Source organism: Nerophis ophidion, linkage group LG02, assembly GCF_033978795.1.
Source record: "Nerophis ophidion isolate RoL-2023_Sa linkage group LG02, RoL_Noph_v1.0, whole genome shotgun sequence".
Lineage (NCBI taxonomy): Eukaryota > Metazoa > Chordata > Actinopteri > Syngnathiformes > Syngnathidae > Nerophis > Nerophis ophidion.
The window spans coordinates 61,944,903-61,970,868 of NC_084612.1; the positions used below are offsets into that span (position 1 = coordinate 61,944,903).

General features: G+C 40.9%; 1 protein-coding gene across 5 annotated transcripts in view; it reads left to right on the forward strand.

The window, feature by feature from the left end:
* atp2b2 (ATPase plasma membrane Ca2+ transporting 2) overlaps positions 1–25,966 on the forward strand; it is a 342,244-nt gene that overhangs the window by 98,114 nt on the left and 218,164 nt on the right. For all 5 annotated transcript variants that reach the window (XM_061888038.1, XM_061888058.1, XM_061888049.1 and 2 more), the window contains exon 2: positions 5,823–6,332. In XM_061888038.1, coding sequence (XP_061744022.1) covers positions 6,134–6,332 — 199 coding nt within the window. In that variant the 5' untranslated portion in view covers positions 5,823–6,133. The remainder of the gene's footprint in view (positions 1–5,822; positions 6,333–25,966) is intronic.

Sequence of the window (25,966 nt, forward strand, 5' to 3'; positions counted from 1 at the left end):
CGCATTTTTGCTGAAAGGATTTAGTAGGGAACAGCCACGATAAAGTTTGTAACTTTTGGTCACTAATAGAAAAGCCCTGCCTTTACCGGAAGTAGCAGACGATGACGTCACCGGTGTGAGGGCTCCTCACGTCCTCACATTGTTTATAATGTGAGCCTCCAGCATCAAGAGCTTTTCGGACCGAGAAAGTGACAATTTCCCCATTAATTTGAGTGAGGATGAAAGATTCCTGGATGAGGAAATTTAGAGTGAAGGACTAGAAAAAAATAAAGTTAAAAAAAAGGCGATTGCATTGGGAGCGATTCAGATGTTTTTAGACACATTTACTAGGAGAATTCTGGGAAAATCCCTTATCTTTCTATTGTGTTGCTAGTGTTTTAGTGAGTTAAATAGTACTTGATAGTCGGAGGGGTGTGTCCACGAGTGTGTTGACGCCAGTCTCTGAGGGAAGTCACGGCAGCTGCATGGACGGTGCAAGCTCCGCAGATCTCCGGTAAGAGGCGACTTTTTACCACAATTTTCTCACCGAAACCTGCCGGTTGACACGTGGTAGAGAAACATGTTCGCTTGACCGCTCTGATCCATAGTAAAGCTTCACCTCCGGGAATTTTAAACAAGGAAACACCGGTTGTGTTTGTGTGGCTAAAGGCTAAAACTTCTCAACTCCATCTTTCTACTTTGACTTCTCCATTATTAATTGAACAAATTGTGAAAGATTCAGCAACACAGATGTCCAAAATACTGTGTAATTGCGCGATGAAAAGAGACGACTTTTAGCCACAAATGCTGCTGGCTAATATGTCCCCTCCAACCAATAACCTCACAAACACGCCGTCATCATTCCGCGACGTTTTCAACAAGAAACTCCGCGGGAAATTTAAAATTGCAATTTAGTAAACTAAAAAGGCCGTATTGGCATGTGTTGCAATGTTAATATTTCATCATTGATATATAAACTATCTGACTGCGTGGTGGGTAGTAGTGGGTTTCAGTAGGCCTTTAACTTTAACTTAATGTTGAGGTGCCATGTTACCATGTCATGTCCAATCAACACCTCTATTCAATTAATAGACCAGCAGAAGACTATTCAACGACATAATGAAGAGGGCCGCAGTTTCAAGAGTCCAAGGGTATCAAAATGTGGATGTTTCGTCAAAAAATGCCTGTCAGACATATTTGACTTAATTACAAAGTAGGGTTGTACGATGTACTGGTATTCATATAGTACCACGATACAATGAATCATATTCGGTACTATACCACCGCTGAAAAATACCGGGCCCCCACGCCCCGCAACCTGTCTGGTTTACGACCAGACGAGCATGTTCGGCAGCGCACAATCACAGAGTACTTACAAGCAGACACAGTTTGTGGACGGAAAAGGGAGAACGGACACATTTTGGCTTAAAAACTAACGATAAAGGTGAAGTTATAACACTGACATACCCTCAGGAAGAGGTGCTTTAAGACATGGCTAGCTTGCTCGCATTCTGCTGTGTTATAGCTACTTCTAAATCACTAATCCTCGTCTCCATTGCGACATATAAAGTAAGTTTCTTACAAGTATCATCCCTGCAGGTCGAGGAATAGCTAAACATGCTTAACTTTACACCGTAGCTCACAGGCATCATAATGTAAACAAACGCCATTGGTGGATCTACACCTAACATCCACTGTAATGATACCAAGTGCAGGAGTGTATCTTGTCAATACTACTATGATTACATCGGTATTTTTTGGCATCACATCTTATTTAGTTTTTATTTATTTATGTTATGTTTGTAATCTCAGGAAATACGTCCCTGGACACATGATGACTTTGAATATGACCAATGTATAACGACTTGGTATCGGATTGATACCCAAATTTGTGGTATCATCCAAAACTAATGTAAAGCATCCAAACAACAGAGGAATAAGTGATTATTACATTTGAACAGAAATGTAGATATAACATGTTAAAAGAGAAAGTAAACAGATATTAGCAGTAAATAAACAAGTGGATTAATAATATTTTCTTACAGCTTGTCCTTAATAATGTTGACAAAATAATAGAATGATAAATGACACTATGCATAAGTCAGCAGACTAATTAGGAGCCTTTGTTTGTTTACTTACTACTTAAAGACAAGTTGTCTTGTATGTTGACTATTTTATTTAAGGGCAAAATTGCAATAATAAACATAGGTTTAATGTACCGTAAGATTCGTTGTAAAAATAAAGCCAATAATGACATTTTTTGTGGTCCCCTTTATTTAAAAAAAGTACCGAAAAGTATTGAAATACATTTTAGTTCTGGTACCAAAATATTAGTATCGGGACAACACCATTACAAGGTAAACGGGGTGGTTCAGGTCGGTTGGTAGAGTGGCCGTGCCAGCAATATGAGAGTTGCAGGTTCGATTCCCGCTTCCGCCATCCTAGTCACTGCAGTTGTGTCCTTGGGCAAGACACTTTACCCACCTGCTCCCAGTGCCACACACACTGTTTTGAATGTAACTTAGATATTGGGTTTCACTATGTAAAGCGCTTTGAGTCACTAGAGAAAAAGCGCTATATAAATATAATTCACTTCACTTCACTTTTCACATTGCCCTTGCTAATCGATTCCAGCGTGTGCACATAGTTAACACGTTTTGAGTAAGTTTTGTTGTCTATTCATGTTCCTTATTTAGAATGATTTTTCTTCCTCATATTTATTTATCAATTGTATTTTCCATTTGGGATTGTAAAACTGAAAATATAAACATCACAAAAGTATAGTAAGAGGTCAAATTATTGCCCTCTACTGGTCACATTTAGCGTTACATCTATTAAACAAGCTCCGATCGTCCAGAATTACTCTTAAACTAAAACAACAACGACATGACCACAAATACAAAGTGATCAATTTCAATACAAAACAAAGTAAACATCTTTATGGTTGAATGAGTAGTCTTCTTTTACTCACCCCTTCTTCTGCTCCTTGGTGACACATTCCTCGCTGTTGCCCCCGTGGGGTGGCGGGAGTACTGCATGCATGAGACACCCTAGTCTGAATGGCTTCATCGAGACTATTTGGGTGATGTTCGGCGGGCCAAAGGAGAAGCTTTGGTGTGCCGGATGTGGCCCGCGGGCCGACAGTTGGATTACCTCACCAGTTGTGTGGGCTACATAATTCAATGAGAACTTGGACCACATTTCGACATTGTGCAGTTTTTATGAACCACACTTAGTAGTTTTATCTACTTCTGTATGTGCCATAAATGTCATGTTTGGTAGTTTTATCTTCCTCCATATGCGCTATAAAAGTCATATGTAATAGTTTTATCCACATCTGTATGCACTATAAAAGTCATGCATGTAGTTTTATCTACCACTGTATGCGCTGTAAAATTCATGTGTCGTAATTTCATCTGCCTCTGTATGCGCTGTAAAAGTCATCCGTGGTCGCTTAATCGACCTCTGTATGTGCTGTAAAAATCATGTTTGGTAGTTGTATCTACCTCTGTATGCATTAAAAAAGTCATATGTAGTAGTTGTATTTACCTCGGTACACACTATAAAAATTAGGTGTGATAGTTTTATCTACCTCTGTATGCGCTATAAAAGTCATGTAAGGTAGTTTTATCTACCTCTGTGTGCGCTATAATAGTCATGTGTTGTAGTTTTATCTACCTCTGTATGCACTATAAAGGTCATAGGGGGTAGTTTTATCCATCTCTGTATGCACTACAAAAGTCATGTATGTAGTTTTATCTACCTCTGTATGCTCTATAATAGTCATGTGTTGTAGTTTTATCTACCTTTGTATGCGCTGTTAAAGTCAGGCATGGTAGTTTTGGTGGTCTGGGGCGTGGTTAAGAGGGGAGGATTATATTTACAGCTGTTGTGTGCGCAGTTCTTTACTGCACTTTCTAAAGTAGATGTTATTGTCACATATGCGTGATTGATTGATTGATTGAAACTTTTATTAGTAGATTGCACAGTTCAGTACATATTCCGTACAATTGACCACTAAATGGTAACACCGCAATAAGTTTTTCAACTTGTTTAAGTCGGGGTCCACGTTAATCAATTAGTGGTACAAATATATACTATCAGCATAATACCGTTCGCACACGAGTTAATCAGTTGATATCAGTACTTCAGTCATCAACAATTGCATCAACAGAGAAATGGACATTGAAACAGTGTAGGTGTGACTTAGTAAGATATGTACAGCGAGCAGAGAACATAGTGAGTTCAGATAGTATAAGAACAAGTATATACATTAGAAATACATTCGATTATTTACATTAAGTTATCCATAATCCGGTGAGATGGGATCTGAATGTAGGAGGATTAGTAAAGGGTTGAAGTTGCCTGGAGGTGTTGTGGTGCATGCACAGTAGATGGCAGTATTGTCCTGTGTCACATGCTGTTTACGGCAGACAAACTGCCTTACGGTAGAGTGGTAGACGTAAACGTGACTGCTGTTGTTGTGTGTTGTTACTGCGCTGGGAGGACGTTAATGAAACTGCCTAACAATAAACCCACATAAGAAACCAAGAACTCTCCTCCGATCATTCTACAGTTAAAACGTCATTGGGAAGACACACTCTCAGACACGTCACCCAGGTCCTCATGGAACTGGAGGGGGCGTGGCCTCCAGCTCCGCCTGAATTTCGGGAGATTTTCGGGAGAAAATTTGTCCCGGGAGGTTTTTGGGAGAGGCGCTGAATTTCGGGAGTCTCCCGGAAAACCCGGGAGGGTTGGCAAGTATGCCAGCCGGGCTCCGGAGGGGGGGCCCGGTGATCCGCGTCCGAGCGAGGGAAATCTTGGTACTTCATTTGTATTCTTCATAGAGGTCTTCGAGCTGCTCTTTGTCTGATCCGTCACCTAGGTCCTGTTTGTCTTGGGAAACCCTTATGCCCCGGACAACACGGCTTCTAGGATCATTGGGACATGCAAACTCAGAGAGGAGTATCTACCTCTGTATGCACTATAAAAGTCATGTGTGGTAGTTTTCTCTACCTCTGTATGCGCCATTCAAGTCACGTGTGGTAGTTTGCTCTACCTCTGTATGCACTATACAAGTTTTGTTTGGTAGTTTTATCTTCATCTGTATGTGCTGTAAAAGTCATGTGTGGTCCACTTGCTGCAAACTAATCAGTGCTATTAATGCTGAGCGAGCAGTTTGCTGCATTGGTTGTGTCGCTGCCGTGGGGTTGCGACACAATTGTTCATAAACGACGTTCACGAACGCGCAACGAGAGCTTAATTGTTTTCCTGGCTCCTTCTCACGCCCTCAGAACCATTCTTAAAGTGGGCAAAAAAAAAATTAATAAATAAAAATAAAAGTTCGGGAAATGAGAGTCTGGATCCAATGGTGGCCTGGAATGAGTCTATAATTGGAGCTGGGTTATCAAAGTGTGTCTGATAACGTTGAAGACGCAGCACAGACAAGACGGGCCACGCCATACCCCCTCCCCCCTCCTCCTCCCCTGACCCTCTCCTCACCGCCGTCCTCCTCCGACTATGTGCCGCCTCTCCATTTTGTCGTCAGAGAAATCCCCCCTCCCTTCCTCCCCCACACACCGCCCGCGCACACCTCCTCTCCTCTTTCTCCGCATCCGAGAGGAGCATCCTCCTCCCTCTCCTCCTCCTCCTCCTCCCTCTCTCTTTCCCTGGTTGTCCTCAGAATGAGGTTAGCAGCGGCGCTAGCTAGCCGCGCACAGTTACCGCAGCAGGCTGTGGTTCCGCCGTCTTCGCCGCGAACGCTCCGTCCTTCACCTTCTGCCTTCTCTGGACTAACCTCCCCCTCTCTCTCTCCCTCTCTCTCTCCATCTGTCTCCTGGCAGTGATGGGGAGGACCACCATGTAGAGGAGGCGAGCACCCAATGGCAGCAATGGGAAGCCACGCATGGAGCGGGTCTGGACTGCAGCCGTGGTGAGCCTGAGCTCCGCATCCTCCCCTCGGAAAGGACCGGCGTGACCTTCTCAGGACTCGAACCACCGGGGCCGTCGGACGCTCACCTGGAATCACCCCCCCCCTCCCTGCAGACCCCCTGTTTTTTGTATTTTTGTTTCCTTTTTCTTCGTCGACAACTCTGAGAGAGATCCCGTCCTCATAGCAATAAGAAACTGAAGTGACGGGGGGAGGCAAGGCATCATGGGGGACATGTCCAACAGCGACTTCTACGCCAAGAACCAAAGAAACGATGGCAACCACGCGGTGGGCTTCGGCTGCTCGCTCATGGAGCTGCGCTCGCTCATGGAGCTGCGCGGCACCGAGGCAGTGGTCAAGCTCCAGGAGGACTACGGGGGCGTGGAGGGACTGTGCGCACGACTGAAAACCTCACCCACGGAAGGTAAGCCCCCCCCCCCCCCCCCCCCCAAACCCCATTTTATGTGCACGAATGACTCACTCACTTCCTGCTTGGTTAAGGTCAAAAATACCTGGAAGAGGGACTGACGCATGTCAGCCAGAAACAAGCCTTTTTCCTGTTTAGTATGCACGGGAATCTCTCTGGACAGTCGAGAGACCCCCGATGTGTGTCATGCTGCTGTCAGCCAATCAGATGCCGCCTTGCTCAGGAGCATACTAACTGGCTTGTAGGTTCCGTCCGCTGCTTCCAATATCAGAATCAGAAATACTTTAACCCTTGTGTAATGTTCATATTGTTGTTACTCAGCCAGGGTTTGTGGGTCTGATGGACCCGTTGCATTGTGTGGCTTTCAATGCCAACACATTTATGTTAAAGTACTGAACAGATGTTTACCTTATCCCAATAAACATCTGTTTAGTATTTTAACATCAACATGTTTGATTGTGAGGCATTAATAGCCACAAAATGCAACGGGTCCATCAGACCCACAAACGCTGGCTGAGTAACAACAATACGAACGTTGCACGGAAAAATTGTCTGCCAGTTTCTGCATCCCACAGGGATTCTTCTTTTGTGTTTTTGCACCTGCGGTTCCCCACACAAGGTTGCAACATTGTTTGTCAACACTGTCTGCTCTCATTTTCTCGCACATTTGACCCTCTGATGTGCTGAGTACTTACACTTTGTCCCACTCCTGTCTAGGCCTGCTGTATGTGTGTGTGTGTGAGTTTTCGAGTGTGTGTGTGTGTGTGTGTGTGTGTGTGTGTGTGTGTGTGTGTTACACAGAACATCATTTTCCACGCTACTATTAGCCTCGGGTTCAGTGGACCCAGACATCTTATATGTATTTGAAATGTGTAGGGAGGGTGTATGGTGTGTGTTCATTAGCCGGGATTTCTGTTCATCACAGAAAATGAGCCAAAGTCAGTGAGTCTCAGTGTGAAAAAATAATTAATTGTATCATTTTTCTTTTAATAGAAAAATGAAAACGGGTTCCACAGACCCCAACATAAGGGTTAATAATCCCCCGAGGGGAAATTAAGATTCTCAGCAGAATCCCATTCAAGTAGAAGAAAAACATTATAGGGAGACAGAACAGGATCGCCCAGGCCAAGGAGAAAAAAATAATAATAATAGCCATAGCACACATAAGCATGTGTGTAAGAGGGAAACATCAAGAACACAAAGGACATTAAAGAGATTAAAAGAGCAGGGCTGATGCAACTAGCCGCTTCTACACACAGCCACAAAAGTAAAACAACAAAAAATAACAAAACAAACTGTGGTGGCCTCTGCTGTGTTCCACGCCATCGTCTGCTGGGGTGGGGGGAGCATGGCCAGAGAAAGGAGCAGACCCAACAAAGCAACCAAGCGAGCCGACTCCACCCCTGGCCACCCACCAACTCTCGGGCAATGTCCGATATGTCAAATAACAAACCTGATCATATTTATTATTTATTTATCTTTACAAGCCTTCGTACAAGTAGCCTTCTCCACACAATTACCAAAAATAGATCGATCAAAATGACTGATATGACATTTGCAACAACTTTAAAGTTTATTCGCTCAATTTGTAAGATTGTACCAAGACTGCTCATTTTTTGGGGATTTTCAAAACAGAGGAAAAAAATACAGCTGATTTGGGTTTTAAAATGAATAAATAAATGGAATTAAAACAGTCATATTCATAATGTTGGGCATAAAACATTCTCTTGACTAATTTCTTACCGTATTCACTTGTTCCGAACTACAAAGCGCACTTAAAATCTTTTTTTTCCCTCAAAACTCGACAGTCGGCCTTTTAAATGTTTTACGTAAGTGTAAAAGTTGACATAAAACATAAAAGAATACCGACAGAAATTATATTTAACATTGAAACAAAATTATCTGTCTGCTGACATCGTGGCTACCAAATCGCTACTTTCAAACAATACCGATTTAAAAAAAGAAAAACGAAGTATTTTTTAATTGAACTTTTTAACATTCAAGTTAAAAGGACTAGTAATATAAATGCCTTACTTATATATGTCAAATAATTATTCATACATTTGTGATTAAAAAAAAAAATAAAAATCCACAACGTCCATTTACTACCGCTTATTCCTTTTGGGGTCGCGGGGGGCACTGGTGCCTATCTCAGATACAATCGGGCGGAAGGCAGGGTACACCCTGGACGAGTCGCCACCTCATCGCAGGGCCTAAATCAACAACAAATTGTTCCAATTATGTCAAAAAACCCTGACTTGCTGGTATTGTAATACTCCATCCATCCATCCATCATCTTCCGCTTATCCGAGGTCGGGTCGCGGGGGCAGCAGCCTAAGCAGGGAAGCCCAGACTTTCCTCTCCCAAGCCACTTCGTCTAGCTCTTCCCGGGGGATCCCGAGGCGTTCCCAGGCCAGCCGGGAGACATAGTCTTCCCAACGTGTCCTGGGTCTTCCCCGAGGCCTCCTACCAGCTGGACGTGCCCTAAACACCTCCCTAGGGAGGCGTTCGGGTGGCATCCTGACCAGATGCCCGAACCACCTCATCTGGCTCCTCTCGATGTGAAGGAGCAGTGGCTTTACTTTGAGTTCCTCCCGGATGGCAGAGCTTCTCACCCTATCTCTAAGGGAGAGCCCCACCACACGGCGGAGGAAACTCATTTCGGCCGCTTGTACCCGTGATCTTATCCTTTCGGTCATGACCCAAAGCTCATGACCATAGGTGAGGATGGGAACGTAGATCGACCGGTAAATTGAGAGCTTTGCCTTCCGGCTCAGCTCCTTCTTCACCACAACGGATCGATACAACGTCCGCATTACTGAAGACGCCGCACCGATCCGCCTGTCGATCTCACAATCCACTCTTCCCCCACTCGTGAACAAGACTCTTAGGTACTTGAACTCCTCCCCAACCCGGAGATGGCACTCCACCCTTTTCCGGGCGAGAACCATGGACTCGGACTTGGAGGTGCTGATTCTCATTCCGGTCGCTTCATCCCGGCCAGATGAAGCCATCAGAACTACATCATCTGCAAAAAGCAGAGACCTAATCCCGTGGCCACCAAACCGGATCCCCTCAACGCCTTGGCTGCGCCTAGAAATTCTGTCCATAAAAGTTATGAACAGAATCGGTGACAAAGGGCACCCTTGGCGGAGTCCAACCCTCACTGGAAATGTGTCCGACTTACTGCCAGCAATGCGGACCAAGCTCTGACACTGATCATACAGGGAGCGGACCGCCACAATAAGACAGTCCGATACCCCATACTCTCTGAGCACTCTCCACAGGACTTCCCGAGGGACACGGTCGAATGCCTTCTCCAAGTCCACAAAGCACATGTAGACTGGTTGGGCAAACTCCCATGCACCCTCAAAAACCCTGCCGAGAGTATAGAGCTGGTCCACAGTTCCACGACCAGGACGAAAACCACACTGTTCCTCCTGAATCCGAGGTTCAACTATCCGGCGAAGCCTCCTCTCCAGTAATACTGACTTTCAAAATTCGGGAGTTCCTGAATGCACCTCACTCGTCATAAACGTGAATGGTGCATAATGAGGAAATGCTGTGCTATGGTTGTTGTGGCTACTGGTTACAAGTTGGCAATTAAGGCTGCAACTAACAATAATTTTGACTTTTTTGATAGTCTATTAGTCAACAATTATCTTAACGATTAGTCGGATAATAAAGCGTACACATATTTAATGGCTCTAATTTTTCCATCAACTTCTAGATGCAGCTTAAAGGCCTACTGAAACCCACTACTACCCACCACGCAGTCTGATAGTTCATATATCAATGATGAAATATTAACATTGCAACACATGCCAATACGGCCTTTTTAGTTTACTGAATTGCAATTTTAAATTTACCGGGAGTTTCGTCTTCGAAATGTCGTGTAATGACTACGTGTACGCAAGACGTCACAGGTTTTTCGGAAGTATGAGTGCTGCACACACACACACAGCTAAAAGTCATCTGCTTTAACGGCATAATTATACAGTATTTTGGACATCTGTGTTGCTGAATCTTTTGCAATTTGTTCAATTAATAATGGAGAAGTCAAAGTAGAAAGATGGAGTTGGGAAGATTTAGCCTTTAGCCACACAAACACAGCCGGTGTTTCCTTGTTTAAAATTCCCGAAGGTGAAGCTTTACTATGGAACAGAGCGGTCAAGCGAACATGGATCCTGACTACATGTCAACCGACAGGTTTCGGTGAGAAAATTGTGGTAATAAGTCTGTTCCTACCGGAGACATCAGCGGAGCTTGCGTCCTGCTGCTGCTGCATGGCTTCCCCCAGAGAGACTGGCGGTCACCACACCCGTGGCTACACCCCTCCGACTTTCAGGTACTATATAATCTCACTAAAACATTAGTAACACAGTAGGCAGATAAGGGATTTTCCAGAATTATCCTAGTAACATCTGAACCGCTTTCACTGCACTCGCCTTTTTTTTTCTTTTCTAGTCCTTCACTCTCATCCTCATCCACAAATCTTTCATCCTCGCTCAAATTAATGGGGAAATTGTCGCTTTCTCGGTCCGAATCGCTCTTGCTGCTGGTGGCCATGATTGTAAACAATGTGAGGATGTGAGGAGCTCCACAACCCGCGACGTCACGCGCACATCGTCTGCTACTTCCGGTACAGGCAAGGCTTTTTTATTAGCGACCAAAAGTTGCGAACTTTATCGTGGATGTTCTCTACTAAATCCTTTCAGCAAAAATATGGCAATATCGCAAAATTATCAAATATGACACATAGAATGGACCTGCTATCCCCGTTTAAATAAGAAAATCTCATTTCAGTAGGCCTTTAAGTTATTTTAAGAACATGCTTACTAACAACAAATGACTGATTCATTTATAAATATTTATTTTTACTGTAATTGTGCTGCTCATTTAAAAATTAAAATGACTATTAAAATGTTGGCCATTCAAAAAAATGGCTAAAAAAAAACAAAAAACAGTCAACCTTGTTTATGCATTAAAAAAACATAGTTCAAATAGCAGCATCGAAAACAAACAAAACACAATCTAACTTCCTCAGAAAGAAAATATTTTTGTGATATTTTACAATCTGCACATTTGTATGTTGACTTATTTACTAATGGCAGTTTTAGCACTCTAATAGACTTAATGTGTAGAATTGTATTTTTCATTCATTCTTATAATGTTGGCTATTTAATATATTGGGTGTTTAATCTTAAGATACCTCCGCATTGGTGCCTGTCAACAAATATAATTGTCGCCAACAAATTTCATTGTCGACAATGTCAACTATTGGCAATACAGTTTAAAAAGAGCGTCAATACTATTCCTTGTTAGTGAACACAACCTTACTCGCACAATATCACCATTAAATGGTGCTTGATGGGAAATGAGGCACCTTTACTTTCTTTTTTTATGCTTATCCAGTCGGCAATCAATAGTCAATATAGGTCAATAAAAAGTTTGAACATATATTTTCTACAAAAAATTGCCATTTTTAGTTATGAAAATACATTTTCACCTATTTTTTTTCTACAAACCCCAAACTAGTGATGTTGGCACCTTGTGTAAATCATAAATAAAAACAGAATACAATGATTTGCGAATCCTCGTCAACTTGTATTCAATTGAATAGACTGCAAAGACAAAATATTTAATGTTCCAACTGGAAAACTTAATTTTGTGCAAATATGACCTCATTTGGAATTGGAAAACTGTGGATGTCATGTCCGAAGAAGAAAATAACCATCCGGATTGTTATAGGCGCTAAGTTCAAAAGCCAGCATCTGTGATGGTATGGGGGTGTATTAGTGCCCAAGGCATGGGTAACTTACACATCTTTGAAGAAACCATTAATGCTGAAAGGTACATACAGGTTTTGAAGCAACATATGTTGCTATCCAAACAACGTTATCATGGACGCCCCTGCTTATTTTAGCAAGACAGTGCCAAAACAAATGTGTTATAACAGCATGACTTCATAGTAAAAATGTGCTGGTACTAGACTGGCCTGCCTGTAGTCCAAGACCTGTCTCTCATTGAAAATGTGTGGCACATTATGAAGCCTAAATACCACAATGAAGACCCTGGACTGTTGAACCACTTAAGCTGTGCATCAAGCAAAAGGGGAAACAATTCCACCTAAAACGCTTCAAAAATTGGTCTCCTCAGGTCCCGAATGTTTACTGAGTGTTGTTAAAAGGAAAGGCCATGTAACACAGTGGTAAAAATGCCCCAGTGAAAACTTTTTTGCGATATGTTGCTGCCATTAAATTCCAAGTTAGTGATTTTTTCAAAACAACAAACAACGTTTCTCAGTTGGAACATTAAATATCTTGTCTTTGCAGTCTTCAGTTCAATATAAGTTGAAAATGATTTGCAAATGATTTGTATTTTTTTTTTCTTTTTTACCATTTACACAAAGTGCCAACTTCACTAGTTTTGGGTTTTGTAATTTGTATGAGAAAATACAGCAAATTCTAGTGCAATAAAAACTGTATTAACTTCACAAGTAAAGTATTATGGAACATTTCAACATTCTTCATCTTCATACATGTGTAAAAATAAGTTAACCACTAATAATAAATCGCATATGCACAGAAAACTGTGTAATTTTTTATATATACATATTACACCATACATCTCGAGATGTCTATCAACAGAGGGAAGGGAGTGCGGGGTCATGGTAGCAGGCCGCAGCTCTCAGGCGCTGACCAGCCTTTCATCACCCCTATGGGATTTGCGTCGAGGGCGTTGGATTGGGAGGGGGTGGGTATGTATGTGTGTAGCGTATATTTTTGTGGATGCATGATTGTGTGTAAGCCTGCAGTGTGTCTCTGTTCCGCGGCCTTGATGTCGTGCAGTCGCAAGTCCAAAGTCAACAACAAGTGTGTGTCCATGAGAGACAAGAAGGGAGTTTGTTGTCTTCGCTGCACTGTCCTTCTGGAGAGTCTCGAAGCCGAGGAAACGATCCAAGTTAGAATGTTTTGTATACGAGTGGAAATAAAATATGCTTTTCACTCTAAATTGTTTTATTAGCGAGCTAAACACCGGTGGTGGGGAATCAGCCGCCTGTGGACTCGCACCAAATCAAAGCGGTGAGTAATGAAACTCTTCTCCAAACAAAATGCGGAATATTGTAATTATTCTTATCAATATGTTTCGATTTGTCGTCGTTCGTCCTCTGCTGTCTACTCCGGTCTGCTATGAGGTCGACGCCTCTTATGGTATCATGACCATATAAGGCAGGGGTGTCCAAACTTTATCCACTGAGGGCCGTGTCACGCCAAATTTCTTCCCCCCTACAAAAACCTTCCCCCCCATTTACTTCCGGGGTCATGATTAATACAGACATTTATAAAAATATAACGCTATATCATAAAAATACAGATGTTTGTTAACGTTATATTATAAAAAAAATTAAAAAACGATTTACAAACACAAGCTATGGGATGACGCATTTACTTCCGGGGTCACGTTTCCTCTTATGTCATCCCATAGCTTGAGTTTGTAATTTTTTTTAATTTTTTTTTTTTATAATATAGCGTTAACAAAACGTCTGTATTTGTATAATATAGCGTTCTATTTTTATAATATAGCGTTATATATCTATAATATAGCGTTAAAAAAACGTCTGTATTAATCATGAACCCGGAAGTAAATATGGGGGGGGGGGGGGGGGTGTGTGTGTGTACGGAGAAGAAATTTGGCGTGACAGCCGCACACTGAAAAATCAAAGCAAGTGGGGGCCATTTTTATATTTTTTATTTTAAAAAACAATACAATATATGTATAAAAAAATATACATTTTGGCCTTCACTCAGGCTTGATCTCAGGGACCCCAAAGGGTTTTGGTCAAAAAAATGTGTCATTATTCATTATTTTTTTTTCAATTATTATTCAAGTTTTAAATCTCTAGATGAGTGGTTCTCAACCTTTTTTCAGTGATGTACCCCCTGTGAATTTTTTTTTAATTCAAGTACCCCCTAATCAGAACAAATAATTTTTGGTTGAAAAAAAAAGAGATAAAGAAGTAAAATACAGCACTATGTCATCAGTTTCTGATTTATTAAATTGCCTAACAGTGCAAAATATTGCTCATTTGTAGTGGTCTTTCTTGAACTATTTGGTAAAAAATTATAAAAAAAAAACGAAAAACTTGTTGAAAAATAACAAGTGATTTAGTTATAAATAAAGATTTCTACACATAGAAGTAATCATCAACTTGAAGTGCCCTCTTTGGGGATTGTAATAGAGATCCATCTGTATTCTAAACATTTCTTTACAAAAAAAAAGAAATCTTTAACATCAATATTTATGGAACATGGCCACAAAAAAATCTAGCTGTCAACACTGAATATTGCATTGTTGCATTTCTTTTCACAGTTAATGAACTTACGTTCATATTTTGTTGAAGTATTATTCAACAAATATCTTTTTAAAGGATTTTTTGAATTGTTGCGATTTTTAGACTAATTTAAAAAAAATATCACGTACCCCTTGGCATACCTTCAAGTACCCCCAGGGGTACGCATACCCCCATTTGAGAACCACTGCTCTAGATCAACATTAGGTCTATCTGTCAATATAATGATTTTAAAGATTTTAGTTGTATGCTCTTTTTATCACAAAAAAACCCGTTTTTTTAATGGAAAAATCACAAAATATGCAATATTTTCACCCAATAATTTTTTAAGTGGAATATTTGAGATTATATAATAATTGGAGCATTAAAAAGGTCAATAACTCATAACACCATTGATTTTAATTAATTATTATTTTTTGAGCAATAACAAATCACACTAAAATTATTGGGGATCCAAAAGGGTCCTAATAAATTATAAAAAAATTTTACTGTTTACTTTTAACACAATAAATCTCGAGATCAACTTCAGATCTGTCCGTCAATTATAAGTTTTATTGTTGTTTATGTTTTTTGTTTGTTCATTTTAGGCCCTTCTTTAAAAAAAAAGCTCAGTTTTTTATATGGCAAACACAAAATATGCAACATTTTCCCCCCAAAAATATGTCAAAGTGGAAAATTTAACGTAATTGGAGCCTTGAATAGGTCAATAATTCATCATGACATTGATTTTGATTAGTTATTATTTTTTAAAGAAAGAAACTTACTGCATGGCAGCTTTGTGTTATTAGAGTAAACATTGCAACATTTATTTGTTACATTTCACTCGTTTGCTCTTTTACATCACTTTTAATTGAGCGATGATCAAAGATTCATGGATGAGGAAATTCAGAGTGAAGACAGAAAAAAAAATGCATTGGGAGCGATTCAGATGTTTTTAGACACATTTACTAGAATAATTCTGGGAAATCCCTTATCTGCTATTGTATTGCTAGTGTTTTAGTGAGTTAAATAGTACCTTAAAGCCGGAGGAGTGTGGCCACGGGTGTGTTGACGCCAGAGTCTCTGAGTCACGAAGCTGAAGCAGGACAGAAGCTCCGCTAATCTCCGGTAAGAGCAGACTTATTACCACAATTTTCTCACCGAAAACTGCCAGTTGACATGTAGTCGGGATCCATGTTCGCTTGACCGCTCTGATCCATAGTAAAGCTTCACCTCCAGGAATTTTAAACAAGGAAACACCGTGTGTTTGTGTGGCTAAAGGCTAAAGCTTCCCACCTGCATCTTTCTACTTTGACGTTTGACATCTCGGGTTGTAGCGGACATTTTTTACCAGCCCGATCCAGGCTATAAGTAGTCTGCTTTAATCACATAATTACACAGTATTCTGGAAATCTGTTTTGCTGAATCTTTTGCAATTTGTTCAATTAATAATGGAGACGTCAAAGAAGAAAGATGTAGCTGGGAAGCGGTGTATTGCAGCTGCCTTTAGCAACACAAACACAGCTGGTGTTTCCTTGTTTACATTCCCGAAGGTGAAGCTTTACTATGGAACAGAGCGGTAAAGCGAACATGGATCCCGACCACATGTCGGTGAGAAAATTGTGGTAATAAGTCGGCTCTTACAGTAGACATGAGCGGAGCTTGCGTCCTACTGCAGCTGCGTGGCTTCCCTCAGAGACACTGGCGGTCACGGCACCCCTCCGACTTTCAGGTACCATATAATCTCACTAAAACACTACTAAAACAATAAGCAGATAAGTGATTTTCCAGAATTATCCTAGTAAATGTGTCCAATAACATCTGAATCGCTCCCACTGCCTTCGCTTTTTTTTCCTCTTTTCTTTTTCTAGTCTTTCACTCTCACTATCCTCATCTACGAATCTTTCATCCTCGCTCAAATTAATGGGGAAATTGTCGCTTTTCTCGGTCCGAATCGCTCTAGCTGCTGGTGGCCATGATTGTAAACAATGTGCGGATGTGAGGAGCTCTACAACCAGTGACGTCACGCGCACATCGTCTGCTACTTCCGGTAGAGGCAAGGCTTTTTTATTAGCGACCAAAAGTTTTGAACTTTATCGTCGTTGTTCTCTTCTAAATCCTTTCAGCAAAAATATGGCAATATCGCGAAATGATCAAGTATGACACATAGAATGGACCTGCTATCCCTGTTTGAATAAGAAAATCTCATTTCAGTAGGCCTTTAAAGAAGTTGAACAACTTATTCGTGTGTTACCATTTAGTGGTCAATTGTACGGAATATGTACTGAACTGTGCAATCTACTAATAAAAGTTTCAATCAATCAATCAATTCAGTGTTATAACTTCACCTTTATCGTTAGTTTTTAAGCCAAAATGCGACCATTCTCCCTTTTCTGTCTACACACTGTGTCTGCTTGTAAGTACTCTGTGATTGTGCGCTGCCGAACATGCTCCTCTGCTCGTAAAACCAACAATGACACGACGTGATGACGACGGGAGTGCGGTGGGGTGGCGGACCGGTACTTTTCAGAGGCGGTATAGTACCGAAAATTATTCATTAGTATCGCGTACTATACTAATACTGGTATACCGTACAACCCTAGTTCAAAGTGAACTGTACTCATCCCTTACAAGCATACTTGCCACGCCCCCTCCAGCTCCTTGCGGACCTGAGTGGGGACAGCCTGTTTTCACGTCCACTTTCCCACTATATGAACTGCTTGCCTGCCCAATCACGTTACAACATCTACGGATTTGAATAAAAAACTGCAGACACAAGGAGACGAAGCAGAAGAACGAGGAAGTTACAGCCATGACGACGCCGTCCGTAATAGTGTGTTTCTATGTTGTCCGTTGCCATCTCCTGGTGAATGTTGGCTATAGCGTTATGGGGTTGCTTTTTGATTGGCCAACGATTTACGTGGTGTTGCGCACCTGGCGGCAAGTGAGGGAGTCTGTTCTGAAGCCCACAGTAAAGCTCGGCTGGTAGAGCGGCCGTGCCAGCAACTTGAGGGTTGCAGGTTCGATCCCAGCTTGCACCATCCTCGTCACTGCCGTTGTGTCCTTGGGCAAGACACTTTACCCACCTGCTCCCAGTGCCACCCACACTGGTTTTAAATGTAACTTAGATATTGGGTTTCACAATGTAAAGCGCCTTGAGTCACTTGAGAAAAGCGCTATATAAATATAATTCACTTCCCTTCACTTCATCACCTCGCCTGGTTATTGACTCCAACCCAATATATAACACCGTCGACGAGCAAAATGAAGAAATAAATGGCCGAACAAAGGTTACTCAAGTATTTCATATATATATATATATATATATATATATATATATATATATATATATATATATATATATATATATATATATATATATATATATATATATATATATTATATATATATATATATATATATATATATATATATATATATATATATATATATATATATATATATATATGAAATACTTGAGTTGGTGAATTGTAGATGTAAATGTCCTCCTTTCCTCTTAACCACACCCCCTGCCCCAATCACGCCCCCTGCCCCAATCACGCCCCCCACCTCCCGAAATCGGAGGTCTCAAGGTTGGCAAGTATGCTTACAGGTACTATTAGTAATGCCGGCATATTTGACAATATACTTTTGGACTGCAGCTCCTGGAACCGCCTTTTTTGGTGAAGATCTGCTAACGAGCAAGATGCTCTTCTCATCATTCTTTGATGGGATTATTTATTCCCGTACACATGTGGAAAATGTTGCCATTTGCATTAGTGAGCCCAGGTGATGCATGTGTGTCGCCCACTCCCCCCTCCACTTTTTTTCTTTTCCTGTGTGGCTGCTTCACAGAACACATGTTACATCAGAAATATGATCATGCTAATTATCTTTGAGGGTATTATGTGTTGCTCGCTGGCAACTGTAGCGGTGTGTGTGTGTGTGTGTTTGCATCTCAAAGGACACGGAGAGGCCCCCCGCCAGGGTTGACCTATGTATCGGCTCCTTCACATGATACCCACGGTGCATAAATAGCTAGAATCCATTATGAAGCACGTATGCCGGTATAGAAATACAAGTAAAGTACTTCAGCGACTAGTTTCATCTCCGACGGGACTGATTATTTATTCATTTGACATTAAAGCCCTCCATCCATTTTTTTTTTCTATACCACTTGTACTCATTAGGGTCACACCTGAGCTGGCGCATAGCCCAGCTGAGTTCCGGAATACTATAGTACAGAGGTCACCAACGCGATGCCCTCGGGCACCAGGTAGTCCGTAAGGACCAGATGAGTCGCCCGCTGGCCTGTTCTAAAAATAGCTCAAATAGCAGCACTTACCAGTGAGCTGCCTCTATTTTTTAAATTGTATTTATTTACTAGCAAGCTGGTCTGGCTTTGCCCGACATTTTTAATTCTAAGAGAGACAAAACTCAAATAGAATTTGAAAATCCAAGAAAATATTTTAAAGACTTGGTCTTCACTTGTTTAAATAAATTCTTTTTTTTTTTTTACTTTCTTTCTTATAACGTTCAGAAAGACAATTTTAGAGAAAAAATACAACCATAAAAATGATTTTAGGATTTTTAAACACATATACCTTTTTACCTTTTAAATTCCTTCCTCTTCTTTCCTGACAATTTAAATCAATGTTCAAGTAATTTTTTTTTATTGTAAAGAATAATGAATAAATTTTAATTTAATTCTTCATTCTAGCTTCTGTTTTTTCGACGAAGAATATTTGTGAAATATTTCTTCAAACTTACTATGATTAAAATTCAAAAATGATCCTGGCAATTCTAGCAAATCTTTAGAATCAAATTTAAATCTTATTTCAGTCTTTTGAGTTTCTTACAAAATTTTTGTTCTAGGAAATCTAGAAGAAATAAGGATTTGTCTTTGTTAGAAATATAGCTTGGTCCAATTTGTTATATATTCTTACAAAATGCAGATTTAATTTTTACCTATTTAAAACGTGTCATCAAAATTCCAAAATGAATCTTAATCAGGAAAAATTACTAATGATGTTCCATAAATTCTTTTTTTTATTTCTCAAAAGATTCAAATTAGCTAGTTTTTCTCTTCTTTTTTTCGGTTGAATTTTGAATTTTAAAGAGTCGAAATTGAAGATAAACTATGTTTCAAAATGTAATTTTAATTTTTTCCTGTTTTCTCCTCTTTTAAACCGGTCAATTAAGTGGGTTTTTTCATCATTTATTCTCGACAAAAACCTTCCCTAAAAGGAAAAAAAAATGTACAATGTGGTGACAGACAGAAATACCCATTTTTTATATATATATATATATATATACCGGTATATAGATTTATTTATTAAAGGTAAATTGAGCAAATTGGCTGTTTCTGGCAATTTTTTAAGTGTGTATCGAACTGGTAGCCCTTCGCATTAATCAGTACCCAAGAAGTAGCTCTTGGTTTCAAAAAGGTTGGTGACCCCTGCTATAGTATATCACAAGGCACATGCAAAAAAACCCCAACACAACACCTGTAAAGTCGGCATGGTGCGTAAATGGTAAATAAAAACATAATACAATGATTTGCAAATCCTTTTCAACTTATATTCATTGAATAGACTGCAAAGACAAGATACTTAACATTCAAACTGGAAAACGTTGGTTATTTTTGCAAATATGACCTCATTTGGAATTTGATCCTAGCAACATGTTTAAAAAAAGCTGGCACAAGTGGCAAAAAAGACTGAGAAAGTTGAGGAATGCTCATCAAACACTTATTTGGAACATCCCATAGGTGAACATGCTGATTGGGAACAGGTGGGTGCCATAATTGGGTATAAAAACAGCTTCCATGAAATGCTCAGTCATTCACAAACAAGGACGGGGCGAGGGTCACCACTTTGTGAACAAATGCGTGAGAAAATTGTTGAACAACATTTTCAATGAGCTATTGGAAGGAATTTAGGGATTTCACCATCTAGGGTCCGTGATATAATAAAAAAGGTTCAGAGAATCTAGAGAAATCACTGCACGTAAGCGGCAATGCCCGTGATCTTCAATTGCTCAGGCGGTATTGCATCAAAAAGCGACATCGGTGTGTAAAGGATATCACCACATGGGCTCAGGCACACTTCAGAAAACCACTGTCAGTAACTACAGTTCATCGCTACATCTGTAAGTGCGAATTAAAATCTACTTTGCAAAGCGAAAGCCATTTACAGTGGGGCAAAAAAGTATTTAGTCAGCAAACGATTGTGCAAGTTCTCCACTTAAAATGATGACAGAGGTCTGTAATTTTCATCATTGGTACACTTCAACTGTGAGAGACAGAATGTGAACACAAAATCTAGTAATTCACATTGTAGGAATAAAAAAAAAAAAAAATTGTAAATTATTGTGGAAAATAAGTATTTGGTCAACCATTCAAAGCTCTCACTGATGGAAGGAGGTTTTGGCTCAAAATCTTACGATACATGGCCCCATTTATTCTTTCCTTATCACGGATCAATCGCTCTGTCCCCTCAGCAGAAAAACAGCCCCAACGCATGATGTTTCCACCCCCATGCTTCGCAGTAGGTATGGTGTTCTTGGGATGCAACTCAGTATTCTTCTTCCTCCAAACACGACGAGTTGAGTTTATACCAAAATGGATACATGGATGATACAGCAGAGGATTGGGAGAATGTCATGTGGTCAGATGAAACAAAATAGAACTTTTTGATTCATTTTGTTTGTGTATTGTTTTTAATATTTATTTATATTTTGTTTTTATCCAGTCGTTTTGATTTTTTTCTCAAGTGATTGAATGTGCATATCGTTTGTGGGCCAAATCGTTGTTGACTGGGCCAATGTGTTACCGTGTACATAAAACATATGAACAGTGATTGTCTTTGTGGAGGCAGGATGCTGACAGCGTGCAGTCTAGGTGAGCGCGAGGGTGAAGAAGCGAGTGTTTTCCTGCAGGCAGACACCGGGTGAATAAGTCATGCGGGGCCAGATAGGATGTCAGAGCGTATGTATACGGCTCACTTTCACAGATGCTCCAGCAGGATGCTTCACGTGCCATGGACCTGACTCTCGTGACTCGGCGAGGGGAATCACGCTGACAGTGTACAAATCCAGTTCTGGAGGCTGCGACACCTCCGTTTGTCGCGAGAACGCTGGCGGGGACGCGGCTCCTCGGGCGACAGCACATTGCTAGTATGTGATGCAGTGAGAACAGGAGGCTGGGAGGGAACATGTTAAGTCAAGTCAAGTCAGTTTTATTTGTCAATTTCTTTACATGTAAGGACATACAAAGGAATCTAAATTTTGTTTCGCACTCCTCCCGTGCGTGGACAAAAAGAAAAGAAAAGACAACAGTAAAGTGCAATGTGAATATGTCTACCTACTAAAGTGACAATATATATATAATTCCTGTTGTTTTAAATAGGATATGGCTGTAAACAACGAGTGTTTCATCAGTAGTGCAATTTTGCATGGTCATTTTTTCTGTGGTTCATGGGGTTTAGAGTTCAGGTTGTTCCGGGGAGGGGGATTTCAAAGTCCTGACAGCCTGTTGGATTGGGCTGAGGATTGAGGGGTTGGCGCGGGAGGGGGGGTTTCAGCAGCCTGGTGGTGAAAGCTGTTGGTGAGTCTGGTGGTGTCTTAGGAGGGAGGGGATGGGAAAAGAGGAGCCTTGAATTGACTGTAAATGTGCCAATTAAATCAATCAATCAATCAATCAATGTTTATTTATATAGCCCCAAATCACAAATGTCTCAAAGGACTGCACAAATCATTACGACTACAACATCCTCGGAAGAACCCACAAAAGGGCAAGAAAAACTCACACCCAGTGGGCAGGGAGAATTCACATCCAGTGGGACGCCAGTGACAATGCTGACTATGAGAAACCTTGGAGAGGACCTCAGATGTGGGCAACCCCCCCCCCCCCCCCCCCCCCCCCCCCCCCTCCCCCCCCCCCCCCCCCCTCTAGGGGACCGAAAGCAATGGATGTCGAGCGGGTCTAACATGATACTGTGAAAGTTCAATCCATAGTGGCTCAAACACAGCCGCGAGAGTTCAGTTCAAGCGGATCCAAGACAGCAGCGAGAGTCCCGTCCACAGGAAACCATCTCAAGCGGAGGCGGATCAGCAGCGTAGAGATGTCCCCAACCGATACACAGGCGAGCGGTCCATCCTGGGTCTCGACTCTAGATGCTATGTGATATAATGCTATGTGATTGGACTAGGAAAGCAAACACTGTATTTTTCGGACTATAGGGCGCATCAGATTAAAAGGCGCATTAAATGGGTCACATTATGATCTTGTAGGGAAGCAAAAGTCTCTGTTTTTTCCTGACCTAACATATATATATATATATACATACTGTAAATGGCTTTCGCTTTGCAAAGTAGAGTTGTAATTCGCACCTTACAGATGTAGCGATGAACTGTAGTTACTGACAGTGGTTTTCTGAAGTGTGCCTGAGCCCATGTGGTGATATCCTTCACACACCGATAATCACTTTTTGATGCAATACCGCCTGAGCAATCGAAGATCACGGGCATTGCCGCTTACGTTCAGTGATTTCTCTAGATTCTCTGAATCTTTTGATGATATTACGGACCCTAGATGGTGAAATCCCTGAATTCCTTCTTATATATATATATATATATATATATATATATATATATATATATATATATATCCATCCATCATCTTCCGCTTATCCGAGGTCGGGTCGCGGGGGCAGCAGCCTAAGCAGGGAAGCCCAGACTTCCCTATCTCCAGCCACTTCGTCTAGCTCTTCCCGGGGGATCCCGAGGCGTTCCCAGGCCATATATATATATATATATATATATATATATATATATATATATATATATATATATATATAGTGCTGTGATTTCCCCCCACACTTGACAAATTACGGTTGTCTGTTCGACATATTCCCACTTGAAGCCGAACCACCGCCAGATGATAGAAAGCCTGCTGTTTTTCTTGGGAATGAAGTCTTCCTTCATTTATTACCAGATCCGCAGCATCTTTCTCTCGTACGGCTACGTTAGCAGCTAACGTTAGCCACGCCGCTAGCTCTCTGCCCTGCGAGGGCGTGTATGTGACGAAGACGTGACAGTTTGTGACGTATGTAAGAATGTGCGCCTGCTTGTCTGCGAGGAGACACAGGAAAGAGCGAGGAGAGCCTGAAGTGTAGGCCCGCAGCTAAAAGTCCTGCGTGAGAACGTATACTCGAATATTACGATATAGTCATTTTCTATATCGCACAGAGACAAACCCGCGATATATCGCCCAGCCCTACTTCAAAGTCTGAGTCAAAAGTCTCAAATCAGTCGAGTCATAGTCTGACTCCAGTTTCAAGTCTTTGATGTTATTGTCAAGTCACGCCCAAAGTCATCAACATTGCGACCCGAGTCTGACGTGACATTGAGAAAAAAAAAAAAAAAAAAATCAGTGTAAGCCTGGGCCCCTGGATAGTGAGTCCGGACTGAAACCAAGGGAAAAAAACCTCATAGCCATAGCACACATAGACATGTGTTTAAGAGGGAAACATCAAAGAACAATAAAAGAGCAGAGCTGATGCAACCAGCTGCCACTCCAGCAGTGCCATTTCTACATACAGCTACCAAAGTAAAACAACAACAACAACAACAAAAATAATTAACCAATAATATATATTGCGCCACACGATTGCACCATGCATAGACAAGCAACCAAACAAAAACATAATTTTCTGGAGTGGCGGTAGCTTGGCCAGAGACAGGAGCAGACCCAACAAAGCAACCAAGAGAGCCGACTCCACCCTCGGCCACCCACTAACTCTTGGCCAGTGTCATGCTCAGATATATCAGGTTGTTTGTCACGATCCGCCTCCCGGATCTGTCATAGTTTTTGTTCTTGAGTCCTTTTCGTGTGTTTTGATTATTTTTGGACTCTTCCCATCCCTTAGTTCGTGTGTGCACTTCCTGTTTTGGTTACCATGGTTTCTCATTTGTCCCAGCTGCTATGCTTTTTACGCACACCTGATGGCAATCGTTACGTTAGTATTTAAGCCTGCATTCTTCCTCAGTTCGTCCTTGGTTCGTCATTTGCTATATGCAACAGTCACTTTGGTTTCTCTAAATCCGTATTTGTTTGCTAAGTTTCGTCTTAGCTTCCGGGCGCTCGGCATGCGCCTTTTGGACTGTTTGGACTCTCTGTTTATTTTACCATTAGCTTCCGTGCATAGGCACGCCATTTCTTTTCTGTTTTGTACAAGTGTTCTTTTACCTTTTTGTATTAAAGTCAGCTCTTACCTGCTATCCCTGCCTTGTCCTGGTCCTGTTGCATCTGGAGGGGACAACTGGCGCATCAATATGCTTTCCAAACGTGACATTGTTCTCCTTTAAACAGCAAAGTAGTTGAGTTAGTTCACAACATATTCCAGCCCAACTAATTACTGTATGTTCAATAACTAATGAATGAAAGATCACAATCACTCCTAAAAGTGCAACTTGCTCACAGTTCCATTTTCAAACCAAATAACACATGTCGCCAAATTGTACATTTTTATGAAGCTCAACCTTGCTTGCTGGCTAAAAAAGCGTTTATTTTGTTGTCACATGTGAATGTGTTTGGTCACCAATAACAGAACTAAGCCCCCAATGTTCTTCTAGTTTATAGTGTTGCTCTACATGCACTATAATTTGATACCTCCTCATTACACTTTGCACCTGCCCTTTAGCTCCTTTTTTCCACACTCAATCTGCTCCCATTTCTATTTCTGCTTGCTGGTCGGTCGCTGGCATCCCGACGGGCCGCTCTCTTCAGCGTAGCCTATATAGAGCTGCTCTACATCCACAACCTTCATCCTCTCTCCCCTACGCTTCTTCTCCCTACTCTGTTCTCATGAGACAAATGAACACTTCTACACTTTTACTTGAGAAAATGGTATACATATATGTATATATATATATATATATATATATATATATATATATATATATATATATGTATATATATATATATATATATATATATATATATATGTGTATATATATATATATATATGTGTGTGTGTGTGTGTGTGTGTGTATATATATATATACACGTTGGGTCAGGAAAAAACACAATTTCATCCCTACAAGCCTGTTTCGCAGGTTTTCCTGAATTGATATATATATATATATATATATATATATATATATATATATATATATATACGTTGGGTCAGGAAAAAACACAATTTCATCCCTACACCCCTGTTTAGCAGGTTTTCCTGAATTGAGATCGGATTTAAAAAGTAAAAAGTAAATAATGGGGGTGGAAATGGAAATAAAA